Genomic DNA, 21206 nt, shown 5'->3' on the forward strand with positions numbered 1-21206 from the left:
ATAAGGACGGAAGTCAATTCGAACGTACATTGCCAAAATGGCCACTAGATAACGCCCTAGGCTCAGTTTAAATTTTATACTGTTCAAGTTTGGTTCGGAAAAGCATAAAATCAAAATGTTATTGATCAGTGTATGAAACTGTTACACTGTGGGACAGTGTTTCTGCAATTGTTTGCAGAAAGTAAATCAATAAAACAGCGATACCAACTGAACTCAACGTTACTTATAAAGCACTTTAAAAATAACCACAGATGCATACAAAGTGCTGTACATAAAGTAAAAATCAGACACATAAAAACAAAGGCAGTTAAAACAATAAGTAACATATAAGCACAATAAAACACTAAAACAATGCCGAGTCTCACGCTGAGTCGAAAGCCAAATTATAAAATCTAACTAACTAACTAACTAACTAACTAACTAACTAACTAACTAAATAAATAAATAAATAAATAAATAAATAAATAAATAAAATAACAGATGATAGATGACAGAGCTTGCCTAACCATCAACGGAAACAGCCTGATCAACACAATCACTTAAAACATCCAAGATCTCTTCAATAACTTTAAAACAAATTGACATTGTAACTACTAATTTCAGTAGTTAAGCACCTATTACGTGTTGTAAATTTTGTCACAAAAAGAAGTGAGTCTATTTATTTATTATTTGTCAAACCCGTTCATATTTGCTTCGGATTCATGTGTCAACATATGAGAGTACTTGTGAAAATGAGATCCCTTTAGGAAACAGTTCACTTTAATGTGTAAATGGTTTTGAAGATCCATCTGAAAAATCTGAACATATTTTAAAAAATCCGAAAAACCGAAATCCGAAAAAATCCGATAATAATAATAAAAAATGTATTTAAAAAAACAAAACCCAAAAATAAATTACTCAGAAGAAACCAAAGATTTTTTTTTTTTCAAATGAAAGCAATACAAAAAAAAAAATATGTGTTCATATTTTCAATCAAACAACCAATCAATTTGGAACCTCCTACTTTGACAAAGGTGCAGTGGCGGTTTGACCAAATTCACTGGGTGGGCTTGCTCTGGGGACAGTGGGTTTGTCAGGGGGGGGGGGGGGACAGTTTTAAACAAACACGCACTCACAAAAAAACGATTGTATTATCTTTTAATCTAATGCCACTCTACATCATCACATTTGATCAAGTCAGCATGTGATACACTCATGGAAATGACTGCAATGTAACACAAACCTCACTAAGGCATTAGTGCGCAGGGGAAGCACAGCGTTAAGGGGGCTCCAGTCCCCCGCTCTGTTTATGCCAATCATACCTTTGGGGAATTATGGCCAAAAAGTTCAATAATATTGGTTTAACCAGACCATAACACAGTGTCCTACACGTGTCTGGGAAATTGTGTTCTTTTCCTTGGTAAGATATCTTGCCATCCTACCCCATAGCCCAGACACACTCTATGTACTGTACTAAACAGCCAGTACATGTCAGAAACCCTCACAGCTCATTTAATGTTGATGTCGGCTTCTTTCCAGCCTCCCTGACTCGTTTTCTTTTCACCATTTTATCAATTTTGGAGCAGCATCCAGTTCTTGGTCATGTCACTGTAGTGCCCCTGTTTTCTTCACTTAATGATGTTTTTGATTAAAATATGTATCTTAAGTAAATGAGTTAAGATACAACACATATTTTACACATAGTGTAATGCAATTTGTATGTTTGAAGTGTGTGTGGGTCTTCACATGCCACAACATTAGTATCATCCAGCCTTGGAGGTACAGCCAGGTGTGTTTTGGGCCGTGCAGCTGGAGGCAAGTGAGGCTTGGTTGTCAGGTGAGGTGGGCCACACTGGGCCAAAGCTTGTCGTGTTGGCGCCGCGCATCCTTTCTCGCCAAAGACAGACCGCGAGGCCTGGCTGTCAACATCTGCTCCAGAGACCTGACCATCTGGCCGAGGCACTGAGGGAGAGCTTAGTTCCCTGTGTCTGAGCAGATGCAGAGCCCCAGACAAGGACCCGAGTGCGGCCTGAAGAGATGGAGAACACGGCCAAGACACAGCCAGAACCTTTGTGAGCGCATTTGTCTCACTAAGTCAGCCATGTTTGTCTGTAGGCCGAGATCAGCGAGCTCTACGGTATGTAAACATGCTCAAATGGAGTGATTTTTGCTTGCCGACATTCAATGTACCAATGTGGGCCATTGCTGCTGAAGGCATTTAAGGCAATCATCAGCCACATCCTTAGGTACACCTACACAGTATACATCTGTCAATAAAATACAATATTGTAGAAAGTTATTTATTTATTTTAGTTCAAATCAAAAAGTGAACACCAGATCCACTACACAGTTTGAAATATTTCAATAATTTTCAAAAATTATTTTTCATATAGAAATTAGGTAGGAATTGCTCACCTGAAAGGTATTTTCCAATATGTGTAATTAACTAACTTGCTTTTACTTTTAGAATCCAACAATAACTAAGCTATTCTAATTTACCGAGAAGCACCTCTAATTAAATTCAGGACACAAGCTGAATCAATGTCTCTTCCTTTCCATACGGTATAGATTTGAGATCAGCCCTTATGACTGCACAGGTCGAGGTCAGAGAATATAATGGCGGTACTCATCCACACAAGTTGAAAGATTTTCACACGCTTAGAAAAAATACTTTTCATACAGCTCGTTATTAGTAGAAAAAAAAGGGTACACATTGGATTGTTAAGACATTTTATTCCATCAATTTGAAAGAAACAATTTAAAAACAGTGTACAAAGTTTATATTATTTGTTTACTAAAGCTGGTGTCCTCAGTCTTGTGGATATGGTTGGGCAGGTACAAAAAGTTGAAATAGAAACAAAAAAATATATAAAAAGAAATTCCCTATTTTTCAGAAGGTGACAGCAAGAGGGGTGTGTGCATAGGAATAAGCAACAATCATATTTAACAAAAAAGAAACTTTTTTTTTTTTTAAGTGAGAACATAAAAACAGTTACATTCAATAAGGCATAATGCACTTTTGAAAAATGATTATCTGTCATCTTAAACACATTGAAAACCTCTAATCATACTTTAAATACTTGTGTTGGATCTCATAGATCACAGTTTAGCTTCAGACATGTTTTAAAAATGTTTTAATTCTTCCACATTTGAATATTATATAATAAACTAATTTAGTCTTTTTCAACCACTAATACAAAATCCAGATACAATCATTGTGGGGCAGCAAGGTGCATTTCATTGGCACATTAAAACTTGATATTTAAATGCTGGTCTCATAAATAAGAAATTGGGGACCGGACACAAATTCCCAATAAGACACAAATGAAAGACTACTCTTGGTGTGTTTTTCCCCCTGAAGCCCACTTTGTGTTACTACAGAAATGTATCGTGTTTGTGACCTCACTGAGGCTGCAGAGGAAGTACTGGATGGGAAAAACCCAATACTCTACTAGGAGAAAAACTCTACAGGAGGGAAGAGGTTCTGAGGTGTCAGTGAGGGGCCCGACTGATCCGGTTCATAGGGAAACCCGGAGGTGTTCGCTGCGCAGCATTGAGATTTGAGAAAGGAAGGCAATGAGAACAATACTATTTCATTTTAACCCAACAGGACACACCTATGTGTGCAAACACTTAGGACTAAGAGGTGGACTTTAACTCACTCAGTGCCAAAGACGTTTTCACGTCTTTTAGATTCCAAACGTTCAGTGCCAAAGACGAGTATTCACGTCCATTATGTTTTGTTTTTTTTCCACAGGGAGTGAAGGAGGTGGGGCTGGTGCTGCTCTACTGAGAATTCCAAGTTGGAATGAATGATGCATAACCGCCAACACATGGCAGCGATGTAAAATTTTAGATTTTTGATCAGCACTTTTTATGACTGCACACATCGAGGTCAGGGAACATAATGGTGGTACTCATCCACACAAGTTGAAACATTTTCACACTTGAAAAGATAATGTAGATGAATAGATTTTGCAAATTACAACAGATCTTGGCGATATGACGTGGATGACGGCCACTGAACAAGCCCATCCCGATGGCCGTAACCTGGCCAGAGCCGGATTCATTTTTTAATCGCTCAAAGGGGATCTCCACAGTATCAATCTGGGACTGCTCCAATGTGATCTGTTCAGGGAGGGCGGAACATTCATTACAGTACTTCATGCTGATTGGGCGATGCGGCAACTTGTGCACGGCTACCAAACTTGTTTTGACCAATCCCGGCAATGGATGAAAACCTGCCGTTTGGCACAGATGGCATCATGGCGTTGAGCGATAGTTGTCGTTTTTGCAATGCGAATATGCGGAAAAGCGTCTCAAATAGCATGACATCTATTTATTCATCAAGATGATTGTCAACCGAGAAAAGTTTTCATCACAGCCGCATGTCCCGTCACCCAACACACTGTTGCTTTGTGATTGGCTTGGAGCAAGTCAGCGAGCTCGGGACAAGATGGATTCTCGGGGTTGCGTGAACTCATAAATACCGCGAGAATTCAGCTTGCAGGCAGGCAGATTATGATGGGCGTGAAGACCAGTTGGCGTCACTAACGACACATGTAGATGGCCAAATACATCATTATTTTGCAGTCGAAAGACATTCCTAAATGTTGTTTATGGAATAAAACCGCTGTTTAGCTGTTACGGGTGTCCCAAAATCAAATATCAGCAGAAAATGTCACGTTCAAAGTAATTTGATCCGTTTTTTTCCGAGTTTTGCAAAACATTCATGTTCTACTGCTGATTACTAAATAATCGAAAAAAAAGAGTCCATCTTTTTATTCCTAGTGAAAGGAGAGTCTTTCAATAGTATTTCAACAGAACACATTTTGTGGGATTTTAAAAATCAGGCAAAATTCTCTAAAATGGCTGGCACTCTAGGGTTTGTCCTCTGAAAATGGCTGGCAGTGAATGAGTTAACAGTACCCCAAAACTTGCCATTCTTTCCATATCATCAGACCTTTACTATTTATCAGACTCAATAAGGGTGTTTACAACAATGGACACATGCAAGAAATATCAACTTTATTTAAAATGTTACATTCACTTTTGAATCTCCCCAAAAACGTTGAAAGTTTGGTTTTAATTTGCAGATGAGACAAGACACGCACACACCAGATTACCGAACAGAATTTTGGTCCACCGTATTCGTAATCTCTACTTGAAATGGTTGATTTCGCTTTAATTAGGTTTGAAAAATAAAACAGCCCTTCTTGAAATTTAAGGCAGTGGCCCAATTTTTTTACAACAAAAGGTGCCGGTGTGTGGATGCCTGCTCGCAAAACAGCCAGGTAATGAAGACTAGTGTTAACTCTCCAAAAAAAAAAAAAAAAAAAAGACAGAGCTCTGTTTGTGTTGTCTTGAGCTTGCTCCTTCCTTGAGAACTAAACCTGGGGGATAACACGGTAAAGTGACGAACAATCGGCGGGCCCCACTCTTTTTGGAGGATGCAGTCGGCTTAAAGGGAAAGGACAGAGGGGGATGATTGAGGAATGTGCAAGTGTCGGTCAGGCCACCCCACTCGCGGAGTAGGAGAACTCGGGGAAGTGGGGTCTCCGCTCACTATCGAAAGACTCCATGCTCTCGTCTGGGGATGCACGAAAAACAGACACTTATCTTAAAAGCGAGATATTTTAATTCGAATACACATTTTCTGTTCATAGCTGCTGGCTCTCCGCATGAAACGCCGTTCTAGCCAGACTTCTGTGAAAAGTTTGAAGTTTTTGGCTAAAAAGACTTGCTTACTTGTGGAAGAAACATTCACAGTCGGATGATGCCGTTTTAAGCGCGTTATTATTTTAGACGTGCTACCTGCAACATAGCCGCCGATCTCCATGTAGCAACTTTGGGACTTATACACGTACCTTTCCCCATCGGCGATGGGGAACAGGAAAGCCAGAATGTTCCCAAACAGGAGACCGCAGTGCACGGGGGGGACCTTCAGGCTCTGGCTTGTTTGCGTATGCCATAATAGCGCCCTTTATCCATGCAGTTATGATTTATCATGGCTTCTGGCGTACTGGCTCCTCTTCAGTGCCCAGACTCTCCTACGCGCGCAGCACTCAATAGCGTCCGTGTGAAAACTCGCCTACGGGCGACGTAAGCTAGCGCTAATAATAAAAACTGATCAGAAACGGTACGCGAGTGGACCGAACTGAACATGCTGCACCGAAACGTATGAATACACCCACGTATACCGTTACACCCCTATTTGTTATGCCGCTGAGCAAACTAGTTAATTGCTCTTGGTAATCTTGAAATAGTGTATGTTGGACCCTCGTGAACCCGAGGAACCAGTAGGATGACCTTTCAAATTAGGAAAAATAAAAATCACAGACTGTTAAGGAAAATGTGTGTTGAAGATAATGAAGTATTCCAACTAGCTAATATAAGACTAACATTCAAATATTCAGCATTACCTTGTCCAGGCGGCGTAATCGTGATGGTTTGTGCAGTGAACTCCTCATCAAAATATCGCGTGTCCGTCTCTGAGGTAACTTGGGGTTTGAACGGCGGGACCAACTGTATTTATTCAAATGGTCGAGAGTAGAAGCATGTCAGTGAGGACTTTGGGGAAAGGTTTTTACCATTATAGCACAGCTTTCATCTTTCATTTAAGTATCTGTTGTACTTACTTTTTTCTCGTAAACGTCTTGCCATTCAATCTCGGCAAAGAACTTGTGCTGCATTATTTCCTTGGCATCATCAGGACCGCCACCCAGCCTGGATGCATCAAGTAATAAGTATACATTAGATTAAAAAAAAAAAAAAAAAAAAAAAAAAGAGACCATGATACATCATTTCCAAACTTTTGGTACCATTATAATAAGTATACATTAGATAAAAAAAAAAAAAAAAAAAAAAAAGAGACCATGATACATCATTTCCAAACTTTTGGTACCATTAAGGGCTGTTCGATTTTGCCGATCAAGAAAATCCCAATTATTTTCTCTCAAACCCAATTTTACGATTACGATTTAATGTAAAATAGAAAATAATGAAAAATGAAGTATTTTGGATGTCTTTTATTTCAACTGAATTTTTATTTAAACTTAATTTTTCTTTCTTTGAACTCAAAATGCCAGTCGATTTCACTTAATACACACAGAACAATCCTTTGGGATTGGGGTAGCATAAGTACAACTTTGAAAGATTTTTTGGGGGGGGCGTTTGACTGACGTACAAATTTGTGTCGCAGTACTTTACCGGAACCGAGGACCTCCTGTACTTGCCACCGTTTACACGCGTTATCGTTTCTGGTAGTTTAATCGATAGGCGCATGTCGCAACATTACCCCTTTACCGCGCCGTGGAGACGCCTCACCTCTGCATGGGCTCCTTCTTGAGGAGTCCCGAGAGCAGTGAGCGCGCTTCTAGACCGAGTGTCCGCGGGAAGCGGATGTCTTCCATGAGGATGAGCTCAAACAGCTTCTCGTGGTCCTGGTTGTAGAAAGGCAGCCTGCCGCACATCATCTCGTACATCACCACGCCAAGGCCCCACCAGTCCACGGCACGGCCATAGTCGTTGTCCTCAAGTACCTTGGAGATTGACAGTTAAATTGTGCGCGAACAGACCTTTTGAAAGGATGAAAACGCTCAATGGAAGAACTTTGATCGTTGGACAATACTACATGTTCATCCGGCACACCCGACTGTGACGCATTGCTCCAGTCGAGTCGCCAAGTAAGGTAAACAAAATATTTGTGCTTTCCTGGCGTGCCAAATGATGTGGCTGATGAGTGCAAAAAAAGCAACTGTTACTCCGACCAAAATCACCTGCTCTCCCCACTGACCTGCGGTTTGGAAGCAGGCCGGGGGCCAACCCTGACTCAAATCTCATATTAGGAGGGAGGATAGTGTTTCCCCTGGTGCCCTGCATATTTAATCACCCTCGGGGCCTTTTCCGCACATGCACATCAACAAGCTGTTGGGGTGCGCGGGCCGCTCAAATAAACAAATACAGATCGGGCCGCTGTACACAAACCAAATGCAAATATCACGCGTCAAAAATGGAAACGATTTTGTCTCACAGGAAGCAATTAATGAGACGGCCTCTACTGGCGGTGTGCTCGCTGAAGAGTGCAACCTGTTGCATGAATAATGTGCTGCTGAGCACAGTTGTTCCAAAGGCCCCCGGGGACATGTACTGGATTCTACCTCTCCAGGCGGATGTTGAAGGTGAAATGAAGACAAAGAGAACAGCCTGGCCCTCTTAAAGCTCAAGGAGCACGACGGTGGCTAATTCGCACCCAAGAATGGCAGCTTCAGTTAAAAGGATGTGGGTGGCTTAATAGAATTAGATATGGACACAACAGGGCGCGGGCCAGGAGTGTTCTGGAAAACAGATGATCGCTTGTGTCCCTAAAAGGAACGCGAGCGCCGCGCTGCGAGCGCCGCGCCGCGCGCGCGCACACATGTGTCCGCGAGCCGCGCGGAGGACGGCCGGGCGAGCGGGAGGGAGTAACGTGAAGCCCGAGCGCGGCTTGGATTACTAGGCCGTCTCTATTTGCAGCTTTGCTGTCGTGTGATTCATACCGTGCGACAGCTGGGCCCGCAGCTGCCCCATATATGTAGAGAGAGTGCCACAGCTGTGAAGCTGCCAGGAGCGCAGGAGCCAAGCTCATCCCTCATATACGTAACCGGGACTGCCTGCTTGGGCCCCCGACTCGGACCAACACCGCCAGCGAGCGGTGGAAAAGGAGTGCAGGGAAGAACAAAAAACATTTCCTAACGTTGACAGAAATGCTGGACCGAGTCAGACTTAAACCCCCAGTTTTACAACTTGGGACTGACTTGGCTAAAACGTAAACCTGGCGACTGACCCTCGCACACGGACCAAATTGCTGCAAAAGAAAAACTACGACCCCTAGTGTTATTATTGGGGGGGGGGGGAATTGAAGCGCCACATATACTGTATTGTACTGATTTTTTAAAAAATATGTATTTTTTTTTAAACCACAAACAAACATGGCACAAATGTAGCATGAAGCAGATACCAACTTTGAATTAATTTATTCATCTATTTATTTATTTACTTACTTACGTATTTATTTATTCAAATTCAGTTGACTCCCTATTGTTGATCTTCCGGGATTTTTTTTCAGTCTTTTGATCTTGTCTCAAACTGCCTTAAAGTTAGTGTCCATAGTGCCACCTGCTGCATTGGCATTTAGTGTTATTTCAGTCTTGAAATTAGTTTTCATGTGGGCAGATCGATTTTGACTATTTTTTTTTAATTTTATTTTATTTTTTTTAGTATGGCTTGAAAAAAAAAAATCTCAAAAAAAACAACCTATGTGGTGATACATCCAAAGTCTGTTTAATTAGTTGAAGCTAGATCCACCATGGCTTTCACACACTATAAATACTTTTAATAAAAGTGACCAAGTGAATTTGTCCTTCAAGTTCTTTCAGGTCAGCAAACCGCTGCCCCCCCGAATCCCCCCCCCCCCCCCCCGACTCCCAATCTGAATGGAATATTCCCAGACGTTTCAGCATTCCTGTGCAGCTCACACAACAAGGTCATTGTTTACTGCAGAACAACCTGTAACACTGCCTGGGCTGCACTCCATAGAGACGCTCGGCAGCGACCCGGTTGCCGTGGAAACAGCCCCTGATGTCTCCCTGCTCTCGGCTGGAGCTGTCATACGCTGGGCATCTCGGAGGCGGGAGCGGGGCTGGGAAGAGCTCGGCAGGAACAGGTGAAGCTCTGGAGCATTTTTTTTTTTTTTTCTTTTTCTTCACGACTGTCTGTCCAAGTTTGTGTAACGGGAGTAAATATTCACATGTTAGCCTGGCTCGAGCTTTCGAGAATGATCTCGGTTTAATGTGCTTGGTTCTGACCGACATAAATGGCACTGCATATGTTCCAATATGGCAACAAGAAGTGAGCACACGGCCTCTGGTTCCTCCCAGGTCAGAGTACGGCTCCCCCTGATGCCGCACAACAGCTGTAGCCATTGCGGTCTTATTCCAGGGGCAGAAGCTCACGTTTCCTGAGGGGCTGCCAGCCAATGACACCCACCTCCTCCTCCTCCGTGGCCCCCCGCCCCCATAGCAAGAAAATTCCAAACGGGGGCTAAAAACAACGATAAGGCAACCGCGTCAACATGCACACGCTTCTCCCGGGAAAAAAAACATTTGTACACCCCCAGTCAAATGCTCTGTGTTCTTCCTCTCACATAAACGCCACCCACCCTCACAATGCGCTATCGGGTTACACAGGCCTCACTGTGTGACACTTGTCATACCTGCACGCAACAGGGCGTAGCCACGCCCCTCCCCATACAGCAAATATGAGATCAGGCTGCTCTGCCCTGTGCGCACACCACACTCATTAAAGGACAGACTTCAGCTGGAGATTAGAAAGGCATTTCAGAACAGCTGCCCTTTCTTCCACATGCTTCTTAACAACTGATGTCCAGCGACACGCTGCAAATTTGTTTCGGATCTACTCAGGTTGCACGCGACAGGGTGGGCACGCGCTTACTTCTGACTTGCTTCAAAACAAAACTTTGGCTTCTTCAAAAATATGCACAGCAGTACATACTACCCAGACACGGTGATTCGTTTGCACTCTGAACTCAAGCTAATCCAACACAGCGCCTCTTTCTACCATAAGCATTGTGGTGAATGTCTTTTGAATGCTGTGACTGTAGGAGCTTGGAAATACACAGTATTTGGCTGAACAAAAATACGTCATTGCAATAGGGAAACACAAGTAGGTTACCTCAGGTGCAAGGTACTCTGGTGTTCCACAGAAAGTCTTCATGGTGGCACCATCTTTGATCCCCTCCTTACACAGGCCAAAATCTGTTATCTTGATGTGTCCATCTTTATCCAGCATCAGATTTTCCAACTGCAGGGAATATGAAAATCATGTGCTTCTCAAATTGTATGTGCGTAGTGCATACAAGAGTTTTGCTCTCTATGTTGATATCCATCAGTGTGATCCTTAGGGATGGAACGATTCACTCAAACCCCGATTCGATTCGATTTTCAGTTCCGGATTTTCGATTTGATTTTTAAAAAAATTGCTACCGTGCTTGTCTCTGTGCGCTAGTGTGGTTCTGCAGCCATCCACAAACGCAATGAAGTTTGGCGCAAAAGCATAATTTGATCTACTCATTCAAAATGTGCTATGCATCGGGAATGAAAAAACGTTTCAAGACATCGTTTTCTAGATGAAATTAAGCAACTTGATTTTCGATTAATGGACTCGATTAATCGAGGCGAATAGATTTTAAAGCGATTTTCGATTAATCGTTGCATCCCAGGTGATCATTAAACCCTGTCAGATTATCTTCTCTTCTGCTTTTTCAAATTAAGTTTCGGATTTACAATCAGATGGACAAAGAGACAGACTGACTGTCTAGACAAATATGAATATAAACTTTGGTGAACACCGATTTCGCAAACATTTTGAGCATTCTGGTTTTGTATCCATCTTGAGATCAACTGCATTCTTGATGGATAGCGATGAGTGGTAAACTAAACATTCTTCAGTGCCTGAAGTAACACAACATGGCCTTTCAGTTTTTCCACGTGCTAGCGCCTTCTCTTTCTCTTCATTTAAGTCAGGCCACTGTAGCTCGAACGTGTCCAGCAGTGTCGGGCGAGTCAGCACATCTTCCAATCCTGCTACATTGGCATTTTCAATAGCAGCTTAGCAGACTGAGATACCGCCTCATAAACCCAAGGGAAACAGTCAGGGAATTGGGGGTGAGAGTGCTATGCTGACCGGGCTGGTCTATCAGCTGGAAGCGGTATAGCTACAGATGTTTGCTGCCAAACACTCTGAGCTGTACAAAAAAAAAAAAAAATCTCCCATATCAATCTGTGATCAGTTCCTTTCTTAAATAGATCACTAAAAAAAAGACTTGAGAAGCAAGGATGGGAAAGGTATCAACATATACCTTTAGATCTCGGTAGACCACGTTTCTTTCGGCATGAAGGTAGTCAAGCGCAGACACAATCTCTGCACCGTAGAACCGAGCACGCTCCTCTGAGAATACTCGATCCCTTGAAAGGTGGAAGAAAAGCTGAGGGGAAATGAAATAGATAGGCAGCAATGAGACGGGGTCCTGTAATTCCAGGGGAAAATAACAACAACCGACCTACCAGTACGTCCTTATCAATGACGAAAGTAGTATGAAATAGTTTACCTCACCGCCGTTAGCATACTCCATGACAAAGCAAAGGCGGTCGTGTGTTTGGAAAGAGTATTTCAGTCCCTGTGGAGGGAAAACAAGTACGAATTTTTAAGTCAAACAGCTGGATGGAAAATGGAAAAGGAGGGTGGCTCTCAGAAAACATGGTCCAGAAACCGAACTTCTTAAGTTAAAAATGATATACGCTTTAAATCAAACCTCTGCAGTGTGCTATGAATAAATTAAGATGGTTCACTCAGCCCTTTGTTCGCAGGAGATTGTCGAATGTCTTAGACGACTTTGTTAATACGGTTGTTACATGGACACCAAACACTGAACACTCATGTGAGAAATTATTTTTAAATTCATTATTTTTACACTTGAATAGCTTCGCTACCTTCATACATATGCTACAAATGACCAATTAGTTACACGGAGAAAATTACGTCTGAACGGTGAACAATGGCCGTCATTCTTGGCTGCTACATTTGAGGATGACGTGGACACCACAAACTATTAGCGGTGTGCTTCGCAAAATACGAAAAGCCTGCAGCTGAATTGCGCCCCTTTCAAATCTTGCATGCAAATGAATACACTAAAAAATAGTGTGGGCAACTAGCATGAAAAAAACGAATCTATCGATATTGTTACCAATTAAACTGTCTGTCACGCTTGACGTGTGCAGTACTCTGTTGTTGCTAAAAGAACATCAATCCATTATCCGAGCCACTTCTCCTCACGAGGGTCAACGTGTTTTTTTTTTAACATGTTAGACCTGTATTTTAAAGTGAAACCATTGAATTTAAGGTTCTACTTTCCAAAGTAGGTCCAGCGGAAGCATAGGTTGTAAATTTTGGACTCAAAATGTAATGACTATAACGTATATACATTTTTTCTGCCAACGTTTTGTCACATTATGGACAGTGTGGAACTTGATTGAACAGTATTGTGTTGTATTTACATTCCGCCCGTTTATTGGTAACAACTGTTGTTGAATCTTATACATTTTAACGGTATAAAGGCTTTCTTCTTCACATTGGAGTGTCAGCGCGTCAAAAGCAGGAAGTAGTCGCAACAGATACTTTTCACTGCTCAAAATGTTGTACATTCACACACAAACAGCACGAACCTCCGCAAAGTTGTTTATTTGAAATTTGACCGTTTCCGATATTGCATATCGTCGCTGCCATGTGAAAAACATTTTTTTTTCATTTTCTTATTTTTAAATGAATCATGTTTCATGATTAAATCGCATTAAAGTGAAAATTAAAAAAGTTTCCAAAATTGGAGGGAAGTGTTTTTCACAGGACAGCACAGGACAATATGCAATATTGGAAACGGTCAAATCTGGTTATTGATTTTAAAAGGGAAAAAATAATCAACTTTCAAACTGGGTCACCCTTCGCAGCCTGAGGTGTACCATGTTTTTTGAAAACCTACCAACAATTTTGCATAATTGCACATTTCTATATTTGTTACGAATGTCACTAAGATGGATCCTTTTAGCACACAGAAATAGGTAACTGATAATCAAAAGGCCTAGCTCAGCGTGTGGTTTCGTAGGCTAGTCGCACTTCAAATCATTCCTCATTTTACTTAATGAGTGTTGCAGGACTAAATAATCACCAAGGGTCTTAAAATAAAATAACTTTAGGTATATAAAGGGGTTCCTTACTGTTAAGAAGGGGTGCTTTGAATTCTGGAGGACTCTATTTTCTGTGAGTGTGTGCGCCACTTCATCCTGGAAAAAGAACCCACAAAGTGCATTTGTGCACAAATGCACAACTCCCACAAAGGTTCGGTATCAAGTCATTGCTCCGGTGTCTTAACCCCGGCCTTTTCTCTGCTTTGCAATCTCACTGGCAACCGCTCACCTTCGCTACTATCACCTCCTTTTTCAGGATCTTCATGGCATAGTAGCGTCCCGTGGCCTTCTCCTTTACCAGGATAACTTTGCCAAAAGTGCCTTTTCCCAGGAGTTTGAGGTATTCAAAGTCGTGCATAGTCTGGAGAGACAGAGGACAGAGAGTGGCATCTGATTACAAACAAACTCATACTCAAACTAGGCAGGACACATAACCCCGCTCGCAACAAAGTGGCATTCAAGGCGCTATTTCAGCCGCCATGCACTTCCCACTCTAATGGTTCGGCCTATATGCGGTTGTGTCTCAGTTAACCTTTGACCCTTGTGCTGAAGAGAATGTTAGAAATGGTTGCGTGAGGGACATCCAATCCGGTGGCCTTGGACCTTTATGTCATGGCACACACGGGGGGGAGGGGGCCAGGGAAGCCTGGTGGTGGACACGCTATCTGGTGCTAAGCCACCCAGCGCTGATGTTGGGAGAGTCAAAGCTGACAAGTACTGAAGGAAGGTTAGATGAAGCTGTGTGAGTGGAGAGCAAAGCGCAATAAAGGAAAAAAGATCAATGGCATATGTAAGAACAAGGACACACACATAAAGCTTGGTTTTCTAAGATCCCAAAGAGTGGGCGCTAAATTGCATGCTTTTTTTTTTTCAAGAATATGTTCCATGCAGGCCCACTAGTTGAAACAAGGCATTCGGATTAATATTGTGTTTGCGGAATAGGAGTTAAGCAGCAAAATCCACCCCTTTTTAGCTCTCTCTGTCACTTCTGTCCACTGAAAATGACATCGCAAACGCTCAGGGCTCAGATAATGACCAATCACAGATCACCTGTTTTCTGAAGCTGAGCCGTGATTGGCCGTTATCTGCATGCTGCTGGTGGGCATGTTGCATGTGACTTACTGAGACTGAAATCTTTCGGTCCAGCGGGCAGCGCTAAAAGCGGTGGAGCCCACTATAATTAAAAGAGGGTTTTGCGCGTTCTCTAGCTCTGATGGGTTCCACCATGGAAAATTTGGGACTGCACCAAAAGCACAAAATAAATTCTGAAGTGGTGGAATTAGGGGTGTTTATGGAAGAGGAAAACAAACATAGTGTTACAGAAAACAAACTTTAACCCCGATCATTTTTAAGAAGCTAGCGCAACGCCACACAATCCATGTTTTGTTTGATTTCACCAGCCCTGAGTGTGTAGGAATTGGACGCATCTGACCAACCCAAACTATGCATTTAAAACGGTTAACCAGCAAAATAGCTCTGGGAGAGGCCAGCACCAGTGTGCTGATATGATTCACATGGAAGGAAATGCAGAGTTAAAAGGAGTTTGTCATAGATGTTATGACACGACTCCATCTTGCTCCAAGTCACCACTTAATTCATTCAGCAGCGGGCCGGAATTAGGTTGCTGAATAGACGATATGTCGTGATAAATTTGAATTCTGGCAATTTCCCAAAATGTTTACACGAGCGGAAAACATCGATTCATCCTCTTGTGTTACCTGTGCTACTGTTTGCACCTTCCTTTCAGGCAGGGTATTTAAAGCGAAAGTCAACCCAAACATATTTTTTTCAAGAATATGTTCCCAGCAGGCCCACTAGTTGAAACACTGCATTCAGATTAATTTTGCGTTTGTGGAATAAGTGTTAATCCACTCCTTTTTGGCCATCTCTGGGGGGCGGCCATTTTGTCTTCTGTCGACTGAAAATGACATCACAACTGCTCACAACGACCAATCACGGCTGACCTGTTTTCTGAATCTGAGCCGCGATTGGTCGACAAGTCATCAAGTTGGTGCATGTATTTGCATTCACAAACCTTTAGTGAAGCCCTTAATGATTGAAGGCTAAATGTTGTTGGACACTTGCATGTGTCAACATAAAATAACAGCGTGCAAAATGAGACGTACCACTTTTTGTTTGGGTTTGGTCAGGTACACCTCCATATCCATGGGGTCTGGAGAAGAGTCCATCATCTCTTCTTCTTGCTTCTGCAGCCCTTCTGCCACTGCTTGGATGGCTTTTGTCCATTCTTCCCTAAAGGCAGCAGAAAGAATACATCAACGTGTTTACCAAACCAGCCGGCCAATCACATAATTGCCGTTTTATCAACAGGAAGGCAATTTCAAGAGCACGTTCTGCCAAGTGGACCTTGTGTGGGCGCATGACTATGATTAAATACACATTTTTCAATGCTTCCAAAAAAAAATGTTATGTTTTATATCAATAGGGACATGTACCCTACACAAACACAATTTGTCTTTTGTTGCTCTGTGAGCCAAAAATGGCATGCTTCTCACTTGCCTCTCCTCGGGGGTCTCAACGTGGAAGGTGCGCTCGATGACAGTGGTCCACTGCAGGCATCGGATGATAAATGTATTGGGCTTAGGTCGTTCTGTCTTCATCAGCTGGCATTCTGGCCGGAAAATGAGGCGGTAGTTGGAAAGGGGAGACGAAGTGAAGTGCCAGTGTTGGGGAGCAAAGGGAGAAAGACCCACAGTTGTAGCCATTTATCTATATCGCCACCGAAAAAACACACTGTTGTCTAATTTGGAAAGTAAGGTAGAGGAAATCACCAGTAGGCTACTTAACTTTAAACAATGAATCAATAATATAGCACACAGTGTAGAATGCTGCTAAAACAAATAACGCAATCCTTTTGATTTGTTGGTGTTTCAAAAGAACATTCTTCTTTTATTAATATTGCCGACTTGTTGAAACCATATCATACTGGGACTGTTGTGAACGATATTCATCTGAGGCGGGGGTCGCACTGCAGATGGCTGTATTTATGGCACTCGTTCCCAAGATTCTTTTTTTCGCTCTCAATTGCTCCTTAAACAAGCTACGCATACAAACTTCCGTCCGCATTGTTCTTTTCAGGCAACCCGCTACGAAGAAGTCTGAAGAATATTCAGCATGAGGGCACTCTTGGACAGTTTCATTCGTCCACTGTGACATGTTCAGTAATTTCATTGGTCAGATGTGACAAAATATATTTGCCAAAAGAAAGTCAACACAATCATTCTAATTCTAATTTATAGTCGCGATTGTGTATATGTTGCCGCACCGGCCAAAGTATGAGAAAGTGTGACACATTCCAAACAATACAGTAATCATTTTCTTCGCTGTGTCTTTGGTGCAATTTGTCAAAGTTTCAATAGTTCTAATAATAAGTGCATTCAGGGAGCAGAGATTTCCTTCTGATTCTCTTTTGCATTAACATCTGCTGCCAAATGAAAAATGTCAGCATATGTGTTGGAATGCGACACAAAATGCCCTCAATCTGATGGATGGAGGACAGCAGAGTGGACCACCACTGAGACCCAACATGTCTCTATGAGAGTTGGAACACAATCCAGCTGCCGCGCCCTCGTCGGCAGCGTCACGCCACGTGTCCTCTGCGCCGTGGTCTCAGAAAACCAAAGCGACCGCTGATGGCTGCAGCGCCTCAGAGCAGATTTTTAGAAGTCAGGCGGCTAATAGCCACAATAACTCAAAAGTGTCTGTGAGGAAAAAATTTCAACTAACAGTGGGCTGTCTAATTGCGGAGTTCAGTCATTGGAAGACTGAATTGAACACAGAAACTTTTTGGAGATGGATTTTTCTGGGCAGCTTTCGGCATTTGCGCACACGACCGGAGAAGATGCATAGAGGAAATGGGGGGAAGGTCTGATGCTGATCCATTGTAAATTTCAAGTTTGGAAACAACTTTACTGATGCACAATCCCCAGTAGATGATTGCAATGCATCATATAAGATCAGCCCAGTTTATTTAGTACACTAGGAATAACGGTTGCATTTGGTTAAATTGACCTTTGTTCCTCTCCTGATTATGGAAAAAGGCAGAATCAAACTTTTTTCCTGGTGAAAGGAGAGACTCTATTCTTTCATACGGTAGATTCAGTGTATGTATAATCTTCAAACTTTACTTTACAGTGGATGAGTTATGACGAAAAAATATCTGATATTGACTAAGTCCGCCTCGCCAGTAGTTGCCGCAACACTGCAGCGGTTTCACACATTGATTAATCATCATGTGCGGCAGAAAGAAAGAAATGTCAACAATTATCTGCCATAGCGCTAATTGCAATTTTATGCATTGAAAAAAATACTAATGTATCGGTACTCTGCATAGGTGAGAACTCAAGTGTGCCTGATAATCGCACTGGTATCAATCTGAAAAAAGTGGTACCAAAGTTAATACACCAGTATGAAGGTGATATTGATATTATGTTTTTAATTTTATTATATACTTGCGTAGTTTTTCTTTCCAGATGTAAAAAAGGAGAGCATAGTATAGTCTTGATTAAGATTCAAATGGTGTTTTTTTACTTGCATTCTCGAACAGAAACAAATATTTTAATGGTTAACTTTATTCATTGCTAATAATCTCAGAAAATCCCAGGGAGCCGTCTCAATTTTGGGTTAGGGAATTCAGTTTGAGATTTCTTTAAAATGACAAATGTTGAGAGCTGACTGAAATTGTGAAAATCCCAATGAAAGCATTTTATGATGCTGGTTTGCCACCTTTTTTTGTTTTAATGACAGGTGGTCTAGAAAAAAAACTTAAACACTGTACACACAAATACATAAGTCACGGTTATACCGTAATTCTACATTCACTTGGACAGTTAAAGTGACTTCCTAACACATTGTAAAATTACTCTTTAAGGAAGGTAGACATCTGCAATAATTGATTTAAAAAAAAAAAAAAAAAGAGAACATAGCGCAAGCAGCGCTAGTATGGCGAAAACAAGCTGCCAGGAATTGGGGAAAATGTGGTGGTTTCTTTGAAAGCAAATACTCACGTGCTACGGAGAAGTTATTTAAGGGAGTTTCCAACTGGTCGACATCTTGCGGTCGCTCTTTGTAGCCAATGAAAGTACCATCGCTCTTCAGAAGAAAATACCTTGGCCTCCAAGTCTTGATGTATTCTCCTGATATGAGAGGAAATGTGCATCAAAGTTACAGATGACAAATATGACAAAATATTGAAGAAAAATTGGGCAAGCAAAACACGACACAAGTATATTGTTTCTGAAAGTGCAAATGCTTTTGCGGTAATTCTAAGCATTAAGACATTGTCCTCTCTTTTGTTTGAATTCTCCTCGGTGCAACCCTTTCCTGCAATGTGGTCATTACTATGCTGTTCTAGTGTTGGAAATGACCATCTTGTCACCACCTTTCTTTTACTGTAGGTCAACTGCAGGACAAATGATTTTCAGTACAAGTCAGGACCTTTCCTCTGTCCGTCTGTCTCCTTCACAGAAAGTCACGAACATTTGAAATGTTTAAAACTGCTTGGCCATCTTGATGCCAGGGAACTACCGTATGTTGAGGTGAATTGAGGAGCAATGTAGTGCTTTGGCACCATATAGATCAATTACTCGCCGATTTTCGCTATTCACAGCAGGGCAAGGTCCCTATTCGATCTATTCCTATGACCTTGTATTGACTATTGATGTGCGAATTGATACATGACCATATCAAATAAACTCAACTAAAATAAATAAAATATCCAAATAGCTCAGTAACACTGTATACCAGTTTACTGCCATCTATAGACTCCATTCAACACACAGCTTGTCTACTTGGTACAACAAAGTTGAATTATATCACTTTTCCCCTTCCACCAGTGAAAAGTACCAGTAGTTTTGTAAACAGCAGCAATACATTTGCCAAAAGCCCGGATCAAGGAAGACAACATCCGTAACTTCAAATCATGCATGTACATCTCCAACAAAAGTCAATTTATTCTGGTGATGCTTCAGGAAATGCTGCACCAGATGTTGTGCAGATGGGGGGAAGCTAGCCTACGTATCATAGCAAGGCAGTGGCACGCGGTGGAGTGGGGACTTGAATATTTATAAAGGAAAAAAGAGTAATTCATTTTTAATTATGGAGACACATATTAGCCCCATGCAGAGTCGTAGCAAGCTGTCCTTAATTGCCCCATTTCCTCTAACACAGAGGTGGTGTGTGTGTGTGTCACACAGAGAGAGAGAGAGAGAGAGAGAGAGAGAGTGAGAGAGAGAGCAAAAGAGAGAGAGAGAGAGAGAGAGACAGACACACACACACACATAGGTCATCTATCAATATAAGATTCTGTTGCCCTCTCAGGGACATGTAAAACTGATAAGGGATCTGTTTCACACAGTCACGAGAGGCATTACTCCATTTTGTATTCATCCTTCAATATAATTAAAAAAGAAAAAAAAACAATTACCACTGACTGACTAAATGTCACGTTTTCACATTTGCACTTTTGACCTGAAAATAACGAACTTCTTCCCGAATCAAAGTTCATTTGGACTAGGGCTGTTCAATTTTGCCTAGTAAGAAAATCCAGATTATTTTCTCTCAAACCCGATTTTACGATTACGATTTTCTTTGTAAAATACAAAAATGAAGTATTCTGAATGTCTTACTTAAACTTAATTTTTCTTTCTTTGAACTCAAAATGCCAGTCAATTTAACTTAATACACACAGGACAATCCTTTGGGATTAACAGCATTTTACTTACACAATAGACTTCAGATCTGTTCTTAATTAAACCAATAATGAAAGAAGAAAGTACATATACCATCTGAAAGGAAAACATCAACATGAGAGAAGGTAGACAGTCAAGTCTGTAAACCAAACAGTCTGTCAGCAAGTCATTTTGCCAAGCAGCTAGTGACTAGCCTTTCACCTTTCGCCCTGGTCTTACTTAAACATCAATCAATGATTAGTGCAAAACTGTCACCCAATAATACAATGCACTGTCAAGATTAAGTACGGATGCATAGTCCGGTTGGACCAGAGGTCCGTTGTAGAGGAGAAAAAAAGGGACGCCTTTCAGACGTTGAGTTACTTGCTCACCGGTTGGTTGTATTGTACATGCGGGGTACACACTACACTACAGATCTATTTTTGCCCGATTTATTAACTAAACGCTCACTTTCCTGAGCAAATAGCAGAATCGCCGGTATAGCCATGGATGTTGTCGTTGTTTCGGACTGCGCGCTCGTGGGATGAAGCGGAAATGCAGAGGAAACTACGGTGGCTTAGATACACCCAAAAAAACAAAATCGAACATGCCAATTTGAACGTTTTCAACATCGTTTTATCCAGAAAATTCGGTTACGGTTCAAACTCGCCTAATGGAGCAGCCCTAATTTGGACCATAGAATGACAAGAACAAGAAACCCTAATGGGATAAAGTCCAAATA

At 41.7% G+C, this 21206-nt stretch overlaps 1 protein-coding gene across 1 annotated transcript in view; it reads right to left on the minus strand.

Moving 5' to 3' along the window:
• Window positions 1–4986: 4986 nt before the first annotated feature.
• The window catches only part of akt1 (AKT serine/threonine kinase 1), a 39113-nt gene continuing 22893 nt past the window's right edge, over window positions 4987–21206 (minus strand). Inside the window, exons 3-14 of the mRNA XM_086049120.1 lie at window positions 18803–18931; window positions 16296–16407; window positions 15902–16028; window positions 14005–14136; window positions 13806–13871; window positions 12146–12214; window positions 11897–12022; window positions 10711–10839; window positions 7306–7520; window positions 6618–6705; window positions 6402–6504; window positions 4987–5569 (exon numbers count right to left, since the gene is read on the minus strand). Coding sequence (XP_085905246.1) covers window positions 5490–5569; window positions 6402–6504; window positions 6618–6705; window positions 7306–7520; window positions 10711–10839; window positions 11897–12022; window positions 12146–12214; window positions 13806–13871; window positions 14005–14136; window positions 15902–16028; window positions 16296–16407; window positions 18803–18931 — 1376 coding nt within the window. The 3' untranslated portion in view covers window positions 4987–5489. The remainder of the gene's footprint in view (window positions 5570–6401; window positions 6505–6617; window positions 6706–7305; window positions 7521–10710; window positions 10840–11896; window positions 12023–12145; window positions 12215–13805; window positions 13872–14004; window positions 14137–15901; window positions 16029–16295; window positions 16408–18802; window positions 18932–21206) is intronic.

This window comes from Filicampus tigris, chromosome 13 (genome assembly GCF_054856515.1).
Source record: "Filicampus tigris isolate MCC_2025a chromosome 13, RoL_Ftig_1.0, whole genome shotgun sequence".
Taxonomy (NCBI): domain Eukaryota; kingdom Metazoa; phylum Chordata; class Actinopteri; order Syngnathiformes; family Syngnathidae; genus Filicampus; species Filicampus tigris.